Source organism: Furipterus horrens, unplaced genomic scaffold (genome assembly GCF_987537825.1).
Source record: "Furipterus horrens unplaced genomic scaffold, mFurHor1.1.pri manual_scaffold_6, whole genome shotgun sequence".
Taxonomy (NCBI): Eukaryota; Metazoa; Chordata; class Mammalia; order Chiroptera; family Furipteridae; genus Furipterus; species Furipterus horrens.
Window position 1 is genome coordinate 181,062,597 of NW_028327176.1, and position 18,419 is coordinate 181,081,015.

The window sequence follows — 18,419 nt, forward strand, 5'->3', positions numbered from 1 at the left end:
AAATACACTCCAGATGTTCAAAAAAAAATGGAAAAATGCAGGAGCATGTTAAGGAAAGACATGGAAGATATAAAATACCAAAGTGAAATTTCTGAAGATAAAAAATATAATGTCTGAGGTCAAAAATACACTGAATGGAATTAACAGGAGGTTAGATACTTCAGGAGAAAAGATTAATGAACTTGATTATATAACAATGGAAACTGTCCAATTTTACATACAAAGGGAAAAAAATGACTAAAAATAACGAAAACAGACTGCGAGACAATTTAACGTGGCCTAACATACAACTGGAGTCCCTGAAGGGAAGGTGAGGAGAAAAGAGACAAAAATAATAATAATTGAAGAAACAACAGCCAAAAATTTTCTAAATTTGATGAAAACCGTAAAACCACAAGTAAACAGCCTCAGCAGAAGAAATATGAAAAGAACTACACCAAGCATGCCATAATCAAATTGCTTAAAATTCAAAAACTTAAAAGCAGCCAGAGAAAAAGAACACATTACATATAGAAGAACAAATATAATAGTTTTCTTGCTGGAAACCATCATAACATACCCCTTAACATTCACTAGATTGGCAAAATTAAAAAGTCTAAAATAAAAAGTATTAAAGAGATAGTGTGAAACAAAGGTAACACAGTGCTGGTAGAGTATAAACTGGTACAGCCACTGCAGAATATAACTTGGCATTATCTTATAAAATGAAGATGTCCACACCACGTGACCAAGCAGTAGCACTCCTAGATACGCAATGTTCATAGCAGCATTGTTTGCACTATCAAAACGAACCAACCCCAAATGCTCATCCACAGAAGAACAGATAAACTGTGGTCTAGTCATACGAGGTCTGTCCAGAAGGTATCCAGCCGTGAAACAAGGAAAATAAAGATACTGAAGAAGATACAAAATACAAGAAACACTGTACACAGGACAATGACGTCTCAGTCCCCTTCAAAGTAGGCACCTTGGGACCTCACACAGTTCTCTCAATTGCCATCAGCTGCTCCGCCATATTTTCCTGAATCTCATCGACAGTCTGAAATCTCCTCTCTTTCAAAGGTGGTTTTAGTTTTGAGAAAAGCCAGAAGTCACAGGGCACCAAATCTGGGCTGTAGGGGGGCTGAGGCACCTGGGTAATGTTTCCCCGCGAAACTCTGGGCAAGACATGATGCACGAGTGAGCACATTGTCATGATGAAGCTGCCAGGCACCAGTTGCCCACAGCTGCGGCCTTCTCCATGGAGGAATGTTCAAGCTGAACACAAAATCTGATGCAGAGTTGTTACTCTACTTGGTCAGTCATTTTGAATGTGATGGCCACGCAGTACACCAGTACACATGCCCGCTCAATGGTGTTTACCACCCCCATGACTAGCACAGGGCAGTCATCACTGTTCACACATGCGCATTCCAGTCCACTCTCCTTGGCTGCCAGGTTACATCGATGTCACGCAAACCGTTCTTGTTACATTAACAATGGCTGGATTTTTTCTGGACAGACCTTGTAAAACTGTATAGCAATAAAAGGGAGTGACTCTCAAAAAGTACTGTACTTAGTTGAAAAAAGCAAGTCACAGAAGTGAGCATATATTATACCATTTATATAAAGTTCAAAAACATACAAAACTTAACATGTCATTTAGGGATACATATGTTGTGAAACTGTAACAAGCAAGAGAATAACAAACACAAAATTCATGAGAATTATTGCTTGAGAAGGAGAGGGCACATAAGGGACTTCTAAAATGCAGGTAATATTCATTTCCTAAAGCTGGCTGATGGATACACAGATATTTAATTTCTTTTTACCTTATATAGATAGGTGTGTGTTTCTATAGGTATGAAATATTCCTTTTCAAAGATGGAAAATGGAAAAGACTTGAAAAATGAAGACTATTTATGTATAACAATAAAATTAGTGTAAAAAAGTATACAAAGAAAATTTAAATTCTTTATTGTCATTCTGTGCCCTACGCAATCAGTATTAATCTCAAAGAAGCACAACTCCTCGAAAGTGGGAAGAAAACAAGCAGAGTCTTTAACTGCTTTGACACATGACCCGAACATCTATTACTCTGAGTAAGATGAGTAAATACTTCAGCCACTCCTGTCTGATTCTTCATTTTCATCTGTACTTAGACTTTTCTTTATCTTTGGATTTCTTGGGACTCCTGCTTCGGTCTCTCTTTTTACTTCTTTCTCTCTCGTAGGGATCTGTTTGGTATTTGAATTTGTGATTATTACTATGGTGGCCATCTCTTTCTCGAGATCGGCTGCGGCTTCGGTTTTGAGGTCGGTCTTTCTTTTCACTCTTTTGTTTTTCCCAACAGCTTTCTTCTTCTCCATAGTGACCAAACCCCATTTCTCTGTATATATCCTGTCAAAGGAATAGAGAGAGAATTACAAGTAAGTCCATAAAATTTCTATCAATTAATAAAACTCAGACAAGTCCACCATTAGCAGGTAGTCATAATGGTTCAAATTTTAACACTATCACTAAAGCCAGAAATCTTACAAATTAAAAAGCAAAAATAATTCAGAAAAAGATTCTACCATTTTTCTTAATAATCTCATTGCTTTATATCTACTATTTCAGCTGCACTAAAGGGTCAGATCAAAAAAACAAGGAACTGGAACCGCCCAACTGAAATTAGGACAGGTCTTTAGAGCAAAATTGTAACACCAAAAGTCCTGGCTGTGTGCAGTCACCTTTCTACCTCCCTCTCCTCCAACTACCCCCAAATGTGGACTCATCATTGATCTGCAAAAAATTCCCACAAGAGCCCCTATACAGACTTCCGGTCAAGATGGGGGCGTAGGTAAACGTGCTTCGCCTCTGCGCACAACTAGACTTCAAAACAAGTATCGCCCAGATTCGTCAGAAAATCAAGCTGTATGGAAGTCCAACAACCAAGGATGTAAAGAAGCACATTCATCCAGACGGGTGCCTTTTCTAAAATAGGCCATGCTATTAAGGGAATCAAAGTAGCTCTGCCTAATACACAGAAACAAGCAGGAAGGCTGCCCAATTGAGGAGACAATGAAAGAAAAGAACAAAACTCCAGGAAAAGAACTTAATGGAGATAAGCAACCTATCAGATGCAGAGCTAGAAACAGTGGTTATCAAGATGCTCAAATTAATCATTGGGTACTGCAACAGCATAAAAGAGACCCAGGTAGAAATGAAGGTTCCATTAAGTGAAATAAAGAAAAAGCTGCAGAGAACCAACTCAGAAGAAAAAAGCATTCAATCAGAACAAGAAGAAGAAAAAGAATTTTTAAAAAATGAGGACAGAATAAGAAACCTCTGGGACATCTCCAAATGTACCAACATCCAAATCATACAGATGCCCGAAGGAGAGAGGAAGAGCAAGAATTTGAAAGCATATTTGAAGAAATAATGAAAGAAATTGTCCCTAGTTTGGTAAAGGCAACAGACATACAAGTCCAGGAAGCACAAAGAGCCCTAACAAGTTGCACCCAAAAAGGACCACACCAAGACACATCATAATTAAAATGCTAAAGGTTAAAGATAGAGAATCTTAAAAGCAGCAAGAGAAAAGAAGAGAGTTACCTACAAAGGGGTCCCTATAAGACCATCAGCTGATTTCTCAAAAGAAACTGCAGGCAAGAAGGGACTGGTGAGAAGTATTCAAAGTGATGAAAAGCAAGGACCTACAACCAAGATTGCTCTACCCAGCAAAGCTATCATTTAGAATGGAAGGGCAGATAAAGTGCTTCCTAGACAAGGTAAAGCTAAAGGAATACATCATCACCAAACCATTATTATATGAAATGTTAAAGGGACTTATTTAAGAAAAAGAAGATCAAAACTATGAACATTAAAATGACAACAAACTCACAACTATCAACAACAGAATCTAAAAAATAAAAACTAAGCAAACAATAAAAATAGGATCAGAATAATAGGTATGGGGATCATTTGCAGGGTTATCACCTGGGGAGTAAGAGGGAGAAATGGGGAAAATGATGCAGGGACTAAGAAGCATAATTGGTAGGTACAATATAGACAGGGGGAAGTTAATAATACAGGAAAGGGTGAAGCCGAAGAACTTATATGCATGACTCATGGACATGAACTAAGGGGGGTGGAATAGCTGCAGGGAAGGGGGAACCAGGCAGAGAGGGGCAAAGAGTGAAAAATTGGGACAACTGTAGTAGCATAATCAATAAAATGTTTTTAAAAAACACATAAAACCAACCAATAAAAACACTTAATTTTTTTTTAAACCTATAAAGAAGACATCAGTTAACTAACAGAGCCAGAAGAGGTTTCAGACAAGTCAGTCTAAAAAGAGAAGAAAATACATACTGCATTCTTTCGTCGGAGTGATTAATTTTAGATGTTTATAAGAAATCCTCTCCAAATCTTCAAAAAAAATTTTCTTGTTTAGACTAGGCTAATATGTTTTTATCAAAGTCATTATTTTTTTAATCCTCACCTGAAGTCACTTTAATTTTTCATCGTTTTTAGAGAGAGGAAGGGGGAGAGAGACAGAGAAACATCAAATGGTTGCCTTCTCATATGTGCCCTGACTGGGGATCGAACCCACAACCTGTCTATGTGCCCTAACTGGGAATAAAACCCATGATCCTTCAATCTACGGGAGACCCTCCAACAGAGCCACACCAACCAGGCAATCAAAATCATTATTTACATATTTCTTAAAAATGAGTTAAACCACTGAAATGAATAATCCATTGCCTCAAAGACAATAAAGTGGGTACATTTAATTCTATTCTTAATGCTACATAGCAGTAGTAATATTCCCAGAGGAGAGGGATAATTACAATTCTATTTCTGCTTGTATTCTATTGCTAATTAAAATGAGTTATCTCACTCAGCAAGTGGCTGAAATCTAAAAAGACCAGAGCCAATGCTTTTTCAAGATATAGTTTGTAAAATTCAACTTTCTTAAAAGACTTCTCAGAGGAAAGGTAAACTCCTAAGGACTGAACTCCCAAGGGGCCCAACTCTATAACCATAGACATTACTATAGTAGATGTAAATGTCAAGGTTCAAAATCTAGAGTGATAGATACCTATGGTTAAAGACAGGGTTTTAAAAAAATGATTCATTATTATTCCACAGACCATTTAGACTGTCTGTTATGCCTGGGATGAAGGTTGCAGTATGTGAATAGAGATCTCGCATGATCACTATAATCAGTGTTTGTGAGACACAACATTATAAACTCGTTCACGATTTTCCACACGAACCCAACAGTTCTTATCATTCTGTAACAGTCCCAGAGGCAGCAAAATGAATCAGTATTTGGTTTAACCCTTTACCAATTGTTTTCTAGCAAAATATAATATTCTTAGATAAAGTAACTTTTTTGTGTTTCTTGCAACATATGCAAAATGTAGCCATGTGCAATTTTGTCTATACACCTAATTTCTGAATTGGTTGAGACAATAAACTTCTAAAATAAAGAGATGGTTAGCTGATGTATAATATAACTCTATAAAATCTCCAGCACATTATTACATATATGGGCACTTAAATTTTTTAAACATTTAAAATGAGAGAGAGAAGGAGATTATGCAGTATTTAATTCTTTGAAAAAATTAAACCTGAAAATCTGATACGGACTGAAACCTTAAAACCTATCCAACGTGGAGTAGTTTCAAAGTTATGCAAGCTTTGAAGTCGGCAGCTCTGGGTTTCAATAGTTTTTGCCATTTATGTGTCCAACAAGAATAGTCGTGAGGGTAGATTCACCAGGGAAGGTTTCATAGAGAAATTAGGACTTGAGATGAGCCTCGGAGAATGAGAGGGTTTGGGTTGGGACCGGTGGTAAGAAGACTAATAGCAGCAGTGCAGGTGAAAACTAAGAACCAAGGAAGCAGCAGCACCGTGAGCATGAAGGAGAGTTCCGGTGCCATGTTAGAACAGATCTTGTGAGTATTGGCTAGCACAGTGCTAAGTGCTTTGGGAGTACAGTATCATCCTCATTCAAGAAACAGGGAAACTGAGACCTGACATCTATACACACTGAAAGTGATTATTTAGTTGATCAATAATTTGATATATGAAATTGAAACAGGGTGATACAGAATAATAAAAACAAAAATTCCCACAACTGACGGAATCAAAATAAGCACTAGAGTTCCAGCTCTCCCACTAAACTATGAAGGTCCCTGGGCCTGTGAGGTCAGGCTCTTCATAGCTAAGGTGAAGGAAATTAATCAGATGAGCTCTAAGTCCTTTCCAGTATAGACTTTAAAAAACTCTATCATTTTACACATTTAAGACATAAGATGAGATGATTAAACTAGCATGTGGCTTAAAAAGAAAGAAAAAAATACCATAAAATGGCCAATGTAAAGCAACCAACGTAACCTAGGCAATGATTTCATGTAAAGCAGTAAAAAAGAAGTCTAATCTAACTAAGCTATCCTTGCTCTGGTCTCTGGGATGAAATCAAACACTTAGTTAAATCTAAATCACTAAAATAACATTAAAGGATTAAAATGACAGCAAAACTAAAGAGTCCCAAGTTATAAGAATACTAAGCACCTATGAAAACCACAGAGGAGGACTCACAGCCAGTATGAATACACCTCAGCCAGGCAGCCCACAGCAGAGGACTCATTTCCTGTAACCCCAGAAAACTCAAACCTCAACAACACGGAAACCATCTTTGGAATTAAGACATGAGGTGGAAAAATTAAACAGAGACGTTTTCAAATTGAACAGTAAGGCTGTCACTCAATAAAAAACAAAGAGCTTGAAGAAATAAGTAAAAACATTCTTAGGAAACTAGGCTCACCGAACAAAATGCCAACAAATCGAAAAATCTGAGCGATACCTGAAAATTACCTAGTACTGAGAAGTCACTTTAATGATTATATTTTTGAGACTGAAATCAAAAGGATAAAAATCAGAATAAGAGAAAAAAATTGGGGCCCACTGAAATCTTAAATACGGATGCTGTTTTATTAGAGAGAAAATTAGTTTAGCTATATTAGTAAATAAAAGTACAAAACCAAAAAATGTGCTCTAACTCACAGACACAGACAACAGACTGGGGGTTACCCGATGGGAAAGGGGGGGGGGCAACATGGGTGAATGGGGTCAAATGTACGATGACAAATTGAAACTAGACTTTGGATGACAAACTCACTGTATATACACAGCTATCAAATCATAATGTTGAACACCCGAAACTTACAGAATGTTATTACCCAATGTTACCTCAATAGGAAAGAAACATTTGCTTTAATACACTTTGAGGGGAGAAATAAGGTTAGGAGATTATTATTTTGAATTTAACAATTTTATAAGTTGCCAACTACCTTAAAATTCTCTTAAAAATACTAACATTATTCTGCCAAAATATCATCTGATGCTTTTTACCATGTGCCAAACTAGAATATTTCCTAAGGTTTTAAGTAAGCAAACAATAGGATAAAAAAGATTTGTAAAAAGGGAGAGGAAAACAGACTCAAATGCAGCCATCCTTTGATCTTATCTGAGACGCACCGATGCGTACCTCGGGCCGGGGCTCACCAGCGACGCCACGTACAAGCGTGGACTGTGAGCTGTAGCCAGAGGCCACGCACGTGGGGTCGGGGCGAGAATTAAGGGTTTGCAGCGGAAAACATTAATATCCATAGAAATGGGATATAGCCACCATTAAAAAAAAAAGCTAAGTGCAGAACAGAGTACAGACATTAGGAGGAAGACACTCCTCCTAAATCACACTGGAATGTTATACTACAGGACAAATTATATTAGGTCAACAAAAGGTTTTAAAAAAGAAAACTAACGAATATATTCCAGGTAAGAAGAGCAGCGGCAGAGTCGTCAGTACAAGTCTGAGTTTAAGCTGGGCCTCCACTACTGGGTAGCCGTGTAAACCCTGGGCGAGCTGCCTCATCTCCTCTGTGTTCACTTTCTCCGCTGTGAAATGGGGACAAGAGTGTCCGCCTCACTGTAAAGACCCTGGAGATGTCAGCTTTTGCTGACTCTTGTGCCGATGACCTGAAGGACTGACACGAGGAGCAACCTGGAAACGGGTGTCGGCATGAACGATGGCGAGCGTGGAACTGCCCAAGGGCTGTGCAGAGGGGAGAGGTTATACCTCCGGCCGGACAACAAAAAGGAGCAGGAATCCGCGCTCTCCAGAACATGGGGGCGAAGAACGCGTGTCTCTATTAGACATACCTGCTGAGATTTTGTTTAAAATAAACACTAAATCATAAAACACATACGATGGCTAGCTACAGGGGAGAAAGGAGGAGGGGAAGAGGACAGGGGTAGAAGCTCGTTCTCTGTAATGTACCATTTTAAGGATTTTACTTTGGAACCATATAAATGAAATGATCTTTAAAACTACAAAACCAAAAAATTTTAAAGCAACCCTTAAACACCAGAAATTAAATAAAATATAAATCCAAATAAAAAGTACTCCAACTGGTTTAAAACACAGTAATTTGACTGTAACAGTAAAAGCTATAACAAAAGCTAGTGTAGAAAACGATTGCACACATTTCTTTTTCTCACTTAATTTGAACAGCACGCCTGTGAAGTAAGTATTATCTCAGTTTCACAGAGGAGGAAACTGTGGCTCTGAAAGTTAACCTGTTGAGGCCACATCAATGACTAACAGTGTGGAAACTTAAACCCAGCTTCTCTGACAGCAGATCCTGCCCTTTGCCGGCTATACCGCATCTCTCCCTGCGCGTCTCTGCTCGATCGACATCCTCACCGTCTTGAGTTCCTGCTCGGCGGTGCCTGGTGCCACCCTCCCATCCAGCAGCGCCCGGCCCACGTGTCTTCGGGCGGCGAAATGAAAGGAACGAGCTGTCACGTAATCTGTTTCTCATTTAGCTGAGAGCCAACACGCGGGCTGGAAGTGCTTTCCTCTCTTTATAATCAACTTCCTTTCAGGAATTTTTACTGTTATCATCTTTGAAAATGTATTGCTCAAAAAAGCTTTTGCGATCATCAGGTTAACTATGAGTGCTTTCATTTCATACACACACTACAAAAGGGGGTGAGTGTTCTCTGCAGGCCCTAAACCCTCACGAGCTGGAAGTGCTGTACGTAACCCTGGCGGTAACATAAGCGAGAACCCTCCAGCACAACCACACGCGTTTTATAACGGGAACAAATGCGTGTCCACAGGTGGCATGGAAACCACTTGCTTCACAACATAAAACTATATATTAAGTTAATGGAAAAACAATCTTCAATCATTTGTGATATATATTCTTGAAAATGAAAGTTCATCACCCCAGTGAAACCATTCTACACTTTAGACTTAGAACACGCCCATCTCTAAGATGTAACTTACAAAGGAATAAAATATTTATTTCTCCACAGCTGGGGGTGGGCATCAGAAGTACCTGATTAGCATTTCTGACCGGTTGGCCCTCATCTTCTTTTTCTTCAGAGCAGTGACGGGTTTTCTTCTTGTGTTTTTTGCTTGTGTGGGAGTGACTTGACTTTGAGTCTTCTGCCTGCTCGTCCAGTATAAGATCATATTTGGCACTGCAGTAGCTAGTTAAGGACCAACGTCTGAGAACTGACATGGGTAATACACCAAAACCTAAGAATCTGGTGAGCAAGGGAGACCAAGATGTTAATGGTAACTTTTTCAAGCAAAAGCATCGTACAAACATAGTTTATTTCTAAAACAAAACAAACTCATAGTTTTTCATTACCTAGTGAGAAAAAAATGGAAAGAACCCTCATTGCATATAGGCAGCTAACAATTAGTGGACAGAAAGTACGGGGGAGAAAAAAACTGTATATCCACAAGTGAAATATAAGTAGCTAAAAAATAAGGAAACATTTGTTAATAATGGAAAAACTTAAACTTAGAAAATGAGGCACATTTAACTTCTAAAAAAATTAAGATAATACAAACTTCAATGCTGGAAAAGATATATAAAAGGTACATTCATGTGACTCTTCTTCTAAAGAGTAAATTAGTTCCATCCTATAGAAGGAAATTTAGCAATGCATATCAATAGTCAACTTGCTTAGATTCAAATAAGAATTTATAAAAAATAATCAAATAACAAGTTAAATGGACGAAGGTGTACATAATAGGATTATTTTCTATAAAAAATTGGGAACAAAAAGCCTAGTAATAAAAGTATATTTAATTATATTGTAGTACTTCAATATGATATATTACTTTATAAAGGAAGTTATTAACAATGATAAATGCTGTGAAAAAACCTAGGAAGGAGTTTATAAAAAATTAAAAGCGAAAAAGGCTTGAAGCAAAAACCATATATACCATATGGTGATTTTAACTTTGCAAAACTTTATAAAAGATCAAGTCTTGACAAGAACAAGGAGAAATAAATATCAGTTGTCTAGATGGTAGAATGATAAATGAATTTTTAAAATTTCACATAAATGTGTAATAAAATTTGTGATAATGTTTTAATTCAGAGATAAGTATTTTCTCTAATATAAGCAAAACTAAACCATGTCTTATTAGAGTAAGAGGAAATGTAAAACTACAACCTCGGCTAAAAATAATCCCAATTTCTAAAATACATTTTGGGGAAGGCTAGAATAGTGGTTTTCAAAAGAAAGCTTATGAGGAAGCCAGCACGCAGGGCTCTTTGGTGGCATGTGGGACTAGCGGACTGACAGACACACTTCCCTCCAGGCCCGTTTCGTGTCTGTGTCACACGCCACAGTCTACGGTTTCCTTGGGGGGAGTCACGTCTACCTAAGACTAACCAGGAAACATGCACCTTTCCGCTTTTCCTAAGACGGCCAGTCAGCCTGTACCATCCTATGATTGCTGAATGAGCTTGAACTTTTCTCCTTTATCCCCTGTCACACTGTTTCCATAGTAGCTTCTGGATCTTCTCTTCCTCAGATACAAATTCAACGGCCCTTGCCTGTGACTTCACCTTAGTGTGTTGCTTTTCACATGCTTCTCTCTCTGCGCAAAAGGCTTTAGAGAGGTGTTTCTCAAAATTCCGATAATAACCCATCAATGGAGTGCCAAATCCATTAGTGGGTCACAGCCAGCATGTTTTCAGTAACATAGACTAGGAAACAGTGCATGGCATCTAAGAAAAATATGGGTGTGTGTGAATGATTATACTTGGGTTGTGCTGGGTCAGGACATAAACTATTTCTTAAGTGACGTAGCAGTTTGGTAGCACTCCACCTCAGCCCTCCTCTCCCCCATATTCAAGTTGTAGCTTTAATGTCACTCCTTGTAGTGTTATTTAGGGTCTTCTCTTACCCTCACCTGTATTAAAAATCCCATATCCCATGAATTACTTCTTTGCAACACTTGATAGATTTATTTAATTCATGGTAATTATATAACGTCTGTTCTCCCCACCGGCACCCAACTGCAGCAATAAAACATAAGGTCTGGGCACATTCTACTGGCTGAGGGTGCACCCGACTCTGCAGACTAGTGAATAAATGCCTCGCTTTGCTGCTAAAAAAAAACACAAAAAACAAAAAACATAAGGTCTGCCCTGCACGTGGCTCAGTTGGTTGGAGCATCATCCAGTACACCAAGAGGCTGTGGGTTCAATCCCCAGTTAGGGCACATACCTAGGTTGTGGTTTCAATCCCAGGTTGGAGAGCATACAGGAGGCAACTGATTGATGTTTCTCTCTCACATCAATGTTTCTCTCCCTCTCTAAAATCAATAATCCTCAGGTGAGGATTAAAAAAATAAAGGTCTGTGTAAGCAGGGGCTTTGTTTCACTGCTAATCTGAGTATGTAACCGATGCCAAATAAACATTTGCTGATTACGTTATGACACCAAGACACTTGTTATAGCTCTTCTTCCTCACTTATCCACTGTCTTCTACTCACCACTACAATCAGCACTTCTGGAAGATGTCAAATCTCTACAAAATCATTTGAATGAAATTTGTGATCTCTCTGACTTCTTCCCCCCAATTTCTTCCCTGAGATCTAGTCTGGCCAAGTTAAACTTGCCTCTACTTCTATTTCTTAATCTTCTTATTAGCAGTCTATATTTACAGCAATTTTGCTTTCCCTCAAGATCCATAAAGTATGCCTTTTTAACTGACTTATGACAACTTATCTGCCCATTAGATTATCCTCTGAATCCCCTTTCCTTGCCCTAGTAACAAAGAAACAATATATAATGTGGAAAATATATATTTATCTTACATGTCACAAACATGTTTTATCTCTCTATTATTATTACCGAGATTAGAAATGCCTCACTAAAATGAAACCTATCAATTACCCAGAACATAAAGACTGTCCTGCTGGGTCAGACTCATGAATTTCCTTTTTCTCGTTCAATATTCTGATGGTGAATAATTAACAGGGGTTTACACCAGAACAGATCCGTCTTTTCCATCAACTTCAAAACACTAAAGCAGGCACTGTTCAATATTAGCTACCTGTGATTGTCAAAGGTGAAATTAATTAAAATTAAACAATTTTAAATTCAGTTCCTCAGCCCATCTCATATGCCCCAAGCCACATGGGTCAGCAGTTACAGGAGGCAGTGGGGATAGAGTGTGTTTCCAACGGCGCAGGAAGTCCTACTGGACAGTACCGGGCTAGAGCTTTATTCTCAGTCACGCCGCGTTTCCTTTCTTCATTCTTAGTAACCTATCATCTTGAACATAAAACACTATATACTAGGCACTCTTTTTTCTCAACTTGAACTACTTCTATAGGGGAAACGATGCCTCCTTCTACTTTATACTCGACACTTGTATTTCCTTTGGTTTGTCCTATACACTCCCCTTCTTCCATTGCAGTTACTATTGGTTATCCTAAATGTAATTTCAAAGATTTGATAAACAAATCTCAAGTGTATTCTGTCCACACCTCTTATGATTTTAAGATTTCAATCATATCCCCTCTAATGTTCATCTTTTCAGACTAAATCTCGGCCTATCGTCTGGTCTGTTTGGAAGAGAAAGCCTTCCCCACACTGATTGCATCAGTATACTGGAGATTTTACCCAGCTCTAACACCTTACACTGCTTTATGTACTGCAGACAATCAACACATTTTTAAAAATGCGTATATAACAGTTCAGCCCAACACTCATCTTTCCTTGATGACTACCTAAAAAAAGAGAATCCCTAAAACACCAACAGATGATGGAAAACAAAGAAACCATTTACAGAAAGAATCACAAGAGAAATAAGCTTTGCAATGTGTGGAGTGACAGATTTATAATGAGACTATCCATGACAAAAATTAAAGTTATATAATATGAGCAGCATGTTTCCTTGCTTCTTACTTTCTCAACCTAAAACTTGGAAGAACCTGAATAAAAGGGCCAAGTCAGTGGATTTCTTTAACCCTGTAAAAGCCAACTCTTGCACACAACAGGGACCCAACAAGTATCTGTTGCTAGTCTGACAATGTACTAAGCAGAAAGAAGCAACCTAATCATGTAAAAGAACAGAACTGTGTTGTCTATATATTCCCCATCTCCAAAGTTAAGCATACGACGGTTTAGCATAATGGATTTAGCTTAGCTATAACAAAGAAATTTCTGACTATGAGGAATTTAAAACATTACAATTATATAGAGAAAATAGGAATCTCACCTGTGTTAACTTTAACCTAAGAGTAGAGAGAGAAAAGAGGTAGACCAAAGATTCATTTCCGCCCTAACCTTCTCCATATGACAGAGAATATACAGAAAAACCAAAGTATATATAAGACAGTGAAAAGAGATAAACAGAAACTAAATGAGTCCTTCACAAACCATGTGGATTCAGGAACTTCTATAGCCTTTGTGACTTTTTATAACATATCACACAGTACTTTACACAGAGTGGATGGCTGACACATATTGACTAGCTGCTTCTTGTGAAGGATACTCCTGTTTGGGCTTTGCTTTATCTTTTAGAACCAAATTAGATGTTTTATTTTGTTCCTTTTCATACTCCTTGAAATCACTCTTGGTATATTTCCCACCTGTTTATTTAAAATAAAGAAAAAATAAGTTAACAAGAGAAATCGCCTAATTAACCAAGAACAAAAATTACTTGAGGTATAATAAGTAAGACCATGGGTATCAGGGGATAGAAAAAGGATGAAGACAAAAGTCACGGTAATTCGTTCTTCATTACTACTTTAACTGGTGGCCAGATGCTGCCACCTACTGAACCACGTGAATATTACACCGCCACACTTGCCAGTCCTAAATGCCACCTTCACTGGGAAATAATGCGGTACTTGAGTGGGGCCATTACGTCCATGAGAACCTGAGGTCCAAAGGAGGCTAATGATTTCGGCTTCAGTCCGAGATCTGAGAGGCTTACAGGTGGGGAAGAAGCGAGGCTTTAAAGACCTGTGATCTGTCCGAAGAGACACTGTCCCCAATCCTGTACAGAGCGAGGGGCAACAGGGGCGGCAGGATGTGCGCCCAAGCTGGCTAGGAGATGCGAGGTGGGAGGGCCGGCGAGAGCACCGGAGACAAACTGTCTCGCTTAAAACTCTTCCTAAGAGCACCTTTATTCCTCCTGAGTGCCCAAAATAAAATCAACACCACCCCTGCAGAGAAAGGGGAGCTGCGGTTAAATCCCGCCCGGCCTCCAGTGGCCGGGCCAGGAAAGGAGAGCATCCCATGCGGCCTCTCGACTCTCCAGCCTCGCCTCCTACCAGATGAGGATTCAGCTCCCACCCGTGTCCCAGACCAGCTGATGGCCCAGACCAGCTGACTCCCCAGCCCGTCCTGTCTCCCCAGCTACCGTGAGGAAATACTTCTCGTGGGAAGTCCGAGGCTGAATGTGCAAGTAACCTGGAGGTACATAGAGAGGCGTTTAGACTGTAAAGCCTACATACATCTTAACTGTTGTCAGGATCTTTAAACAAAGGAGAAAATAGAAATTAAAAGGGGTGGGGGGTGAGAATGAAAGACAGGATTGGTCCTGAAACAGAAATGGCCAGGAGAGGGTGTTTCGTATAAATGTGAAGTACTGTAGCAATAACTAACAAGCAGGTATCATTTCATCACTGAGAAGAGATTTGCTGCGTCAGGAGTTTCACTTTGGGTGAGGAAGTTAAGGTGTAATCAACAAAGCGATGGGTTAAAAAGCACCGTTCTACATTCATATCCTGACTGTAGTGACAGGTCCTCGGTAAGACACTTCAGTTCTCTGAAACTCATTCTCTCCGTTTATAAACCGAAAACAGCCCTGGCTGGTGTGGCTCCGTGGGTTGAGCACCAGCCTGTAAGCCAAAGGGTTGCCAGTTCAATTCCCAGTCAGGGCACATGCCTGGATTGTGGGCTGGGTCCCCAGCTCGGGGCACACGAGAGGCAACCACACATGGATATTCCTCTCTCTCTTTCTCCCTCCCTTCCCCTCTCTCTAAAAGTAAGTAAATAAAATCTTTTAAAAAATAAACCAAAAATAACACCGACATGTCACAGAGCTTTTAGAATCATTAAATAAGACGATAAGGGAAATTACTTAGCACTGTGAACAGTACACATAGTATAAATTTATTAAATGTAAATCCTTAATATATGATTATCTCAAAATTAACTGGGATTAACAAGAAACTACATGTTAATGATGGCATATGTAAAACTGAAGCATCTGTCTCCTATGTGATATTTTACTTTAGAAAAAAACATGAAGAAATTCACTTGAAAGTCATCTTGTTAATAAACGACATTGAAACTACTTAGGAAGGTAGAATCATTTCTTCAGTGGGTGGACAGGTTAGGAAGAGATTTTTAAAAACCTAGATTTAGGGTCTGTTTAAGTCATCAGTTTATATGACTCTGGATAAGTCACGTCACAAGGTTATACCTCAAATTTCTTTTCTGTAATGAGGAACTGTAATAACGTTTCATATATATCTTCTAAGTGATAAAATTAAGTTAGCTCTCTGGAGGAAAAGCCATGCAGATGACCGACTTGGCAGCACTAGTGGACCTGAATATACTGGATTAGGCCAGCAGCTCATCTGTGGCTCCTGAATATACTTACTTACCTGATTCTTTCATTCACATAGCTGCATTTATCACACGCAAAAAACACACCATCTTTGTGCCTCAATTTAGTTTTCACAAATCACTCAAAGTAGATACAAGTGTCAAAATCTAGTCATGTATTCTAGCAGGAGGAAGGCTTCATGGAAGAAACTAATAGTGCAGGGAACTTTAGTCCAGGTCACTTCCTCCCACGGAGCGCATGGCTTCCACTGCACCTGCCTTGCCTATGCCAGTCACTAATAATCTCACCTTTCTCGAACTCACATAGGTAATACAACTACAATTCAGCACCTCACTCCTAAGTAGTGCTCTCTATTTCTTTATTATTAAAAAAAAAATTAAAATCATTGGAAATAAAAAGAAAAGTGTTATACAAAAGAACGTGACCCTAGAATTCCTAGTAAAATGTAGCATTACATGGTAAATAACTGCCAGAGTGAAGTCTTCTATATGTACCATAACTTTTTTATCCACTCGTTGAAGTGAAATATTTAAAAACACTGCATCAAAAACCAAAACCCCATGTCATTTCAGCATACCACAGACTCAACCTTAAGTCTGACATGCCAAATTTATTTGACATAAATAGATACAGACATAGATATACATGGAATGTCATATAAATAGCTCTGGCCAATGTGGCTCAGTTGGTTGGTGCATCACCCTGTACACCAAAAGGCTATGGGCTCAGTTCCCAGGCAGGATGAGGGTTCAATCCCTAGTCAGGGTATGTACAAGAAGGCAGCCCATCGATGTTTCTCTCTCTTCCCCTCCCACCCTCCCTCTCTTCCTCTCTCTCAACTGCAATGAAAAAATACCCTCGGGTGAGGATTAAACCATAAATGGCAGAAATTATACCAAAAAGCATTTCTCCTAATTAACAACACTAGATCAAAGGAGACACACACACACACACACACACACACACACACACACACACACACACATGGAAAGCAAAACAGAAGCAAACAAAAAGAAACCAACATACCTTTTCCTTTCCATTTAACCTTTGCAACAGACTGGCTGAAATCCACATGTATTCTTCTGTCATCTATAAGTACATTGTCCATTTTGAAGAATGCTTTCTCACAATCTTCTTCCTGACAATAGTTGTAAAAAACTTAAGTATAAAGCTTTATGAAAAAGATTTCTGTAGCTAGGAGAAATAATGAAAATACAAAATATCTGTTGTTACTAAAAGATTTAAATGCTTATCACACACCAAATGCTGTTAAATGTTTGCATCTACTACCTCAATTAACTCTGAAAACAACTCTATGAGGTACTATTATTGTCTTATGTTTTCTCAAAGAGAAAAGAGAAGTTCAGAAGGTACAGAAATTGCCAAAGGTCACACAGTTGGCAAGGGTGAGGCCAAGATTTGAACCAAGGCCATCTGATTACAGTGGACATACATATGCTCACCAACTGTCTTTTACAGGTCCACAATCCCTTTTAGTCAAAACACATAAATATCCTGACAACTAAAAGATGTTTTTATAAATTTGGTCTTAAAATCCAGTTGACAGCAAAACCTGGCCTAATGGAAGGCCATGGCCTTAAGTTATCCCACTTTGTATGACTATTCATTTGTTTCAATGAAGAAATATTTTTGTGATTGATTACGGAATGCTGACCAGGGAAGTATCATATAACATATGTGTGCACACATACACACACACACACAGAATCATTACAATGAAATATCATATGTCAATAAAAATTAACAAAGGACAAGTTAACAAGAGCTACATACAATAACATGTATAAATCTTACAAATATAACACTGAGCTAATGAAGTTAGAAACAAGAAAATATAAATGTGTTTACATTTATGTTAAGTTTAAAACTAGATAAAACCAATCTATGATGTCAGAAGTAGCAGCGATGGGGAAATTATCTGAAGGGGACACAAGAAGGGCTTCTGGGATCATGATAATTTTTTTCTGCTAACGTTTTGTGTTGACCTGGGTGATGGTTTGCATGGGTGTATTAACTGTGGTGACTCATCAAGCTGCTTATACTCATGAGCTACACATTTTCTGTATGTATTTTACTCTTCAGTTTAAAAAACTTTTGGATCAGATTATCCAAAACATACAGAACTTGCCGCACATGCAAAAAATACAGGCTAAATGATGAGCGCTTACAAAGAGGCTACTGGCCATGAGAATTATGAAGCAGAATGATGTAGCTTAACCTGATTTTCAACAAATCATAAAGGTTACAAAAGATCCACCTCAGAAACTAAAATGCTGAGTCATGATAAAGAACTCATAGATTCCATAAAGTTGAATTAAACTACATATTCATGGAAAATGGTACACTGCAGAAGACTAAGAAATATAGGCAGTCAATAGTCTATGTGCGATAAAAGAAATAAAATTATATTTGTGAGCAGATAAATAACCTATGGTGTCAACAATGGGATGACATTG

At 38.5% G+C, this 18,419-nt stretch overlaps 1 protein-coding gene across 1 annotated transcript in view; it reads right to left on the reverse strand.

The window, feature by feature from the left end:
- Nucleotides 1-1,933: 1,933 nt before the first annotated feature.
- The window catches only part of PPIL4 (peptidylprolyl isomerase like 4), a 29,407-nt gene continuing 12,921 nt past the window's right edge, over nt 1,934-18,419 (reverse strand). Inside the window, exons 10-13 of the mRNA XM_090279960.1 lie at nt 16,969-17,080; nt 13,855-13,951; nt 9,381-9,525; nt 1,934-2,379 (exon numbers count right to left, since the gene is read on the reverse strand). Of these exons, the coding sequence (XP_090136086.1) occupies nt 2,128-2,379; nt 9,381-9,525; nt 13,855-13,951; nt 16,969-17,080 (606 nt within the window). The 3' untranslated portion in view covers nt 1,934-2,127. The remainder of the gene's footprint in view (nt 2,380-9,380; nt 9,526-13,854; nt 13,952-16,968; nt 17,081-18,419) is intronic.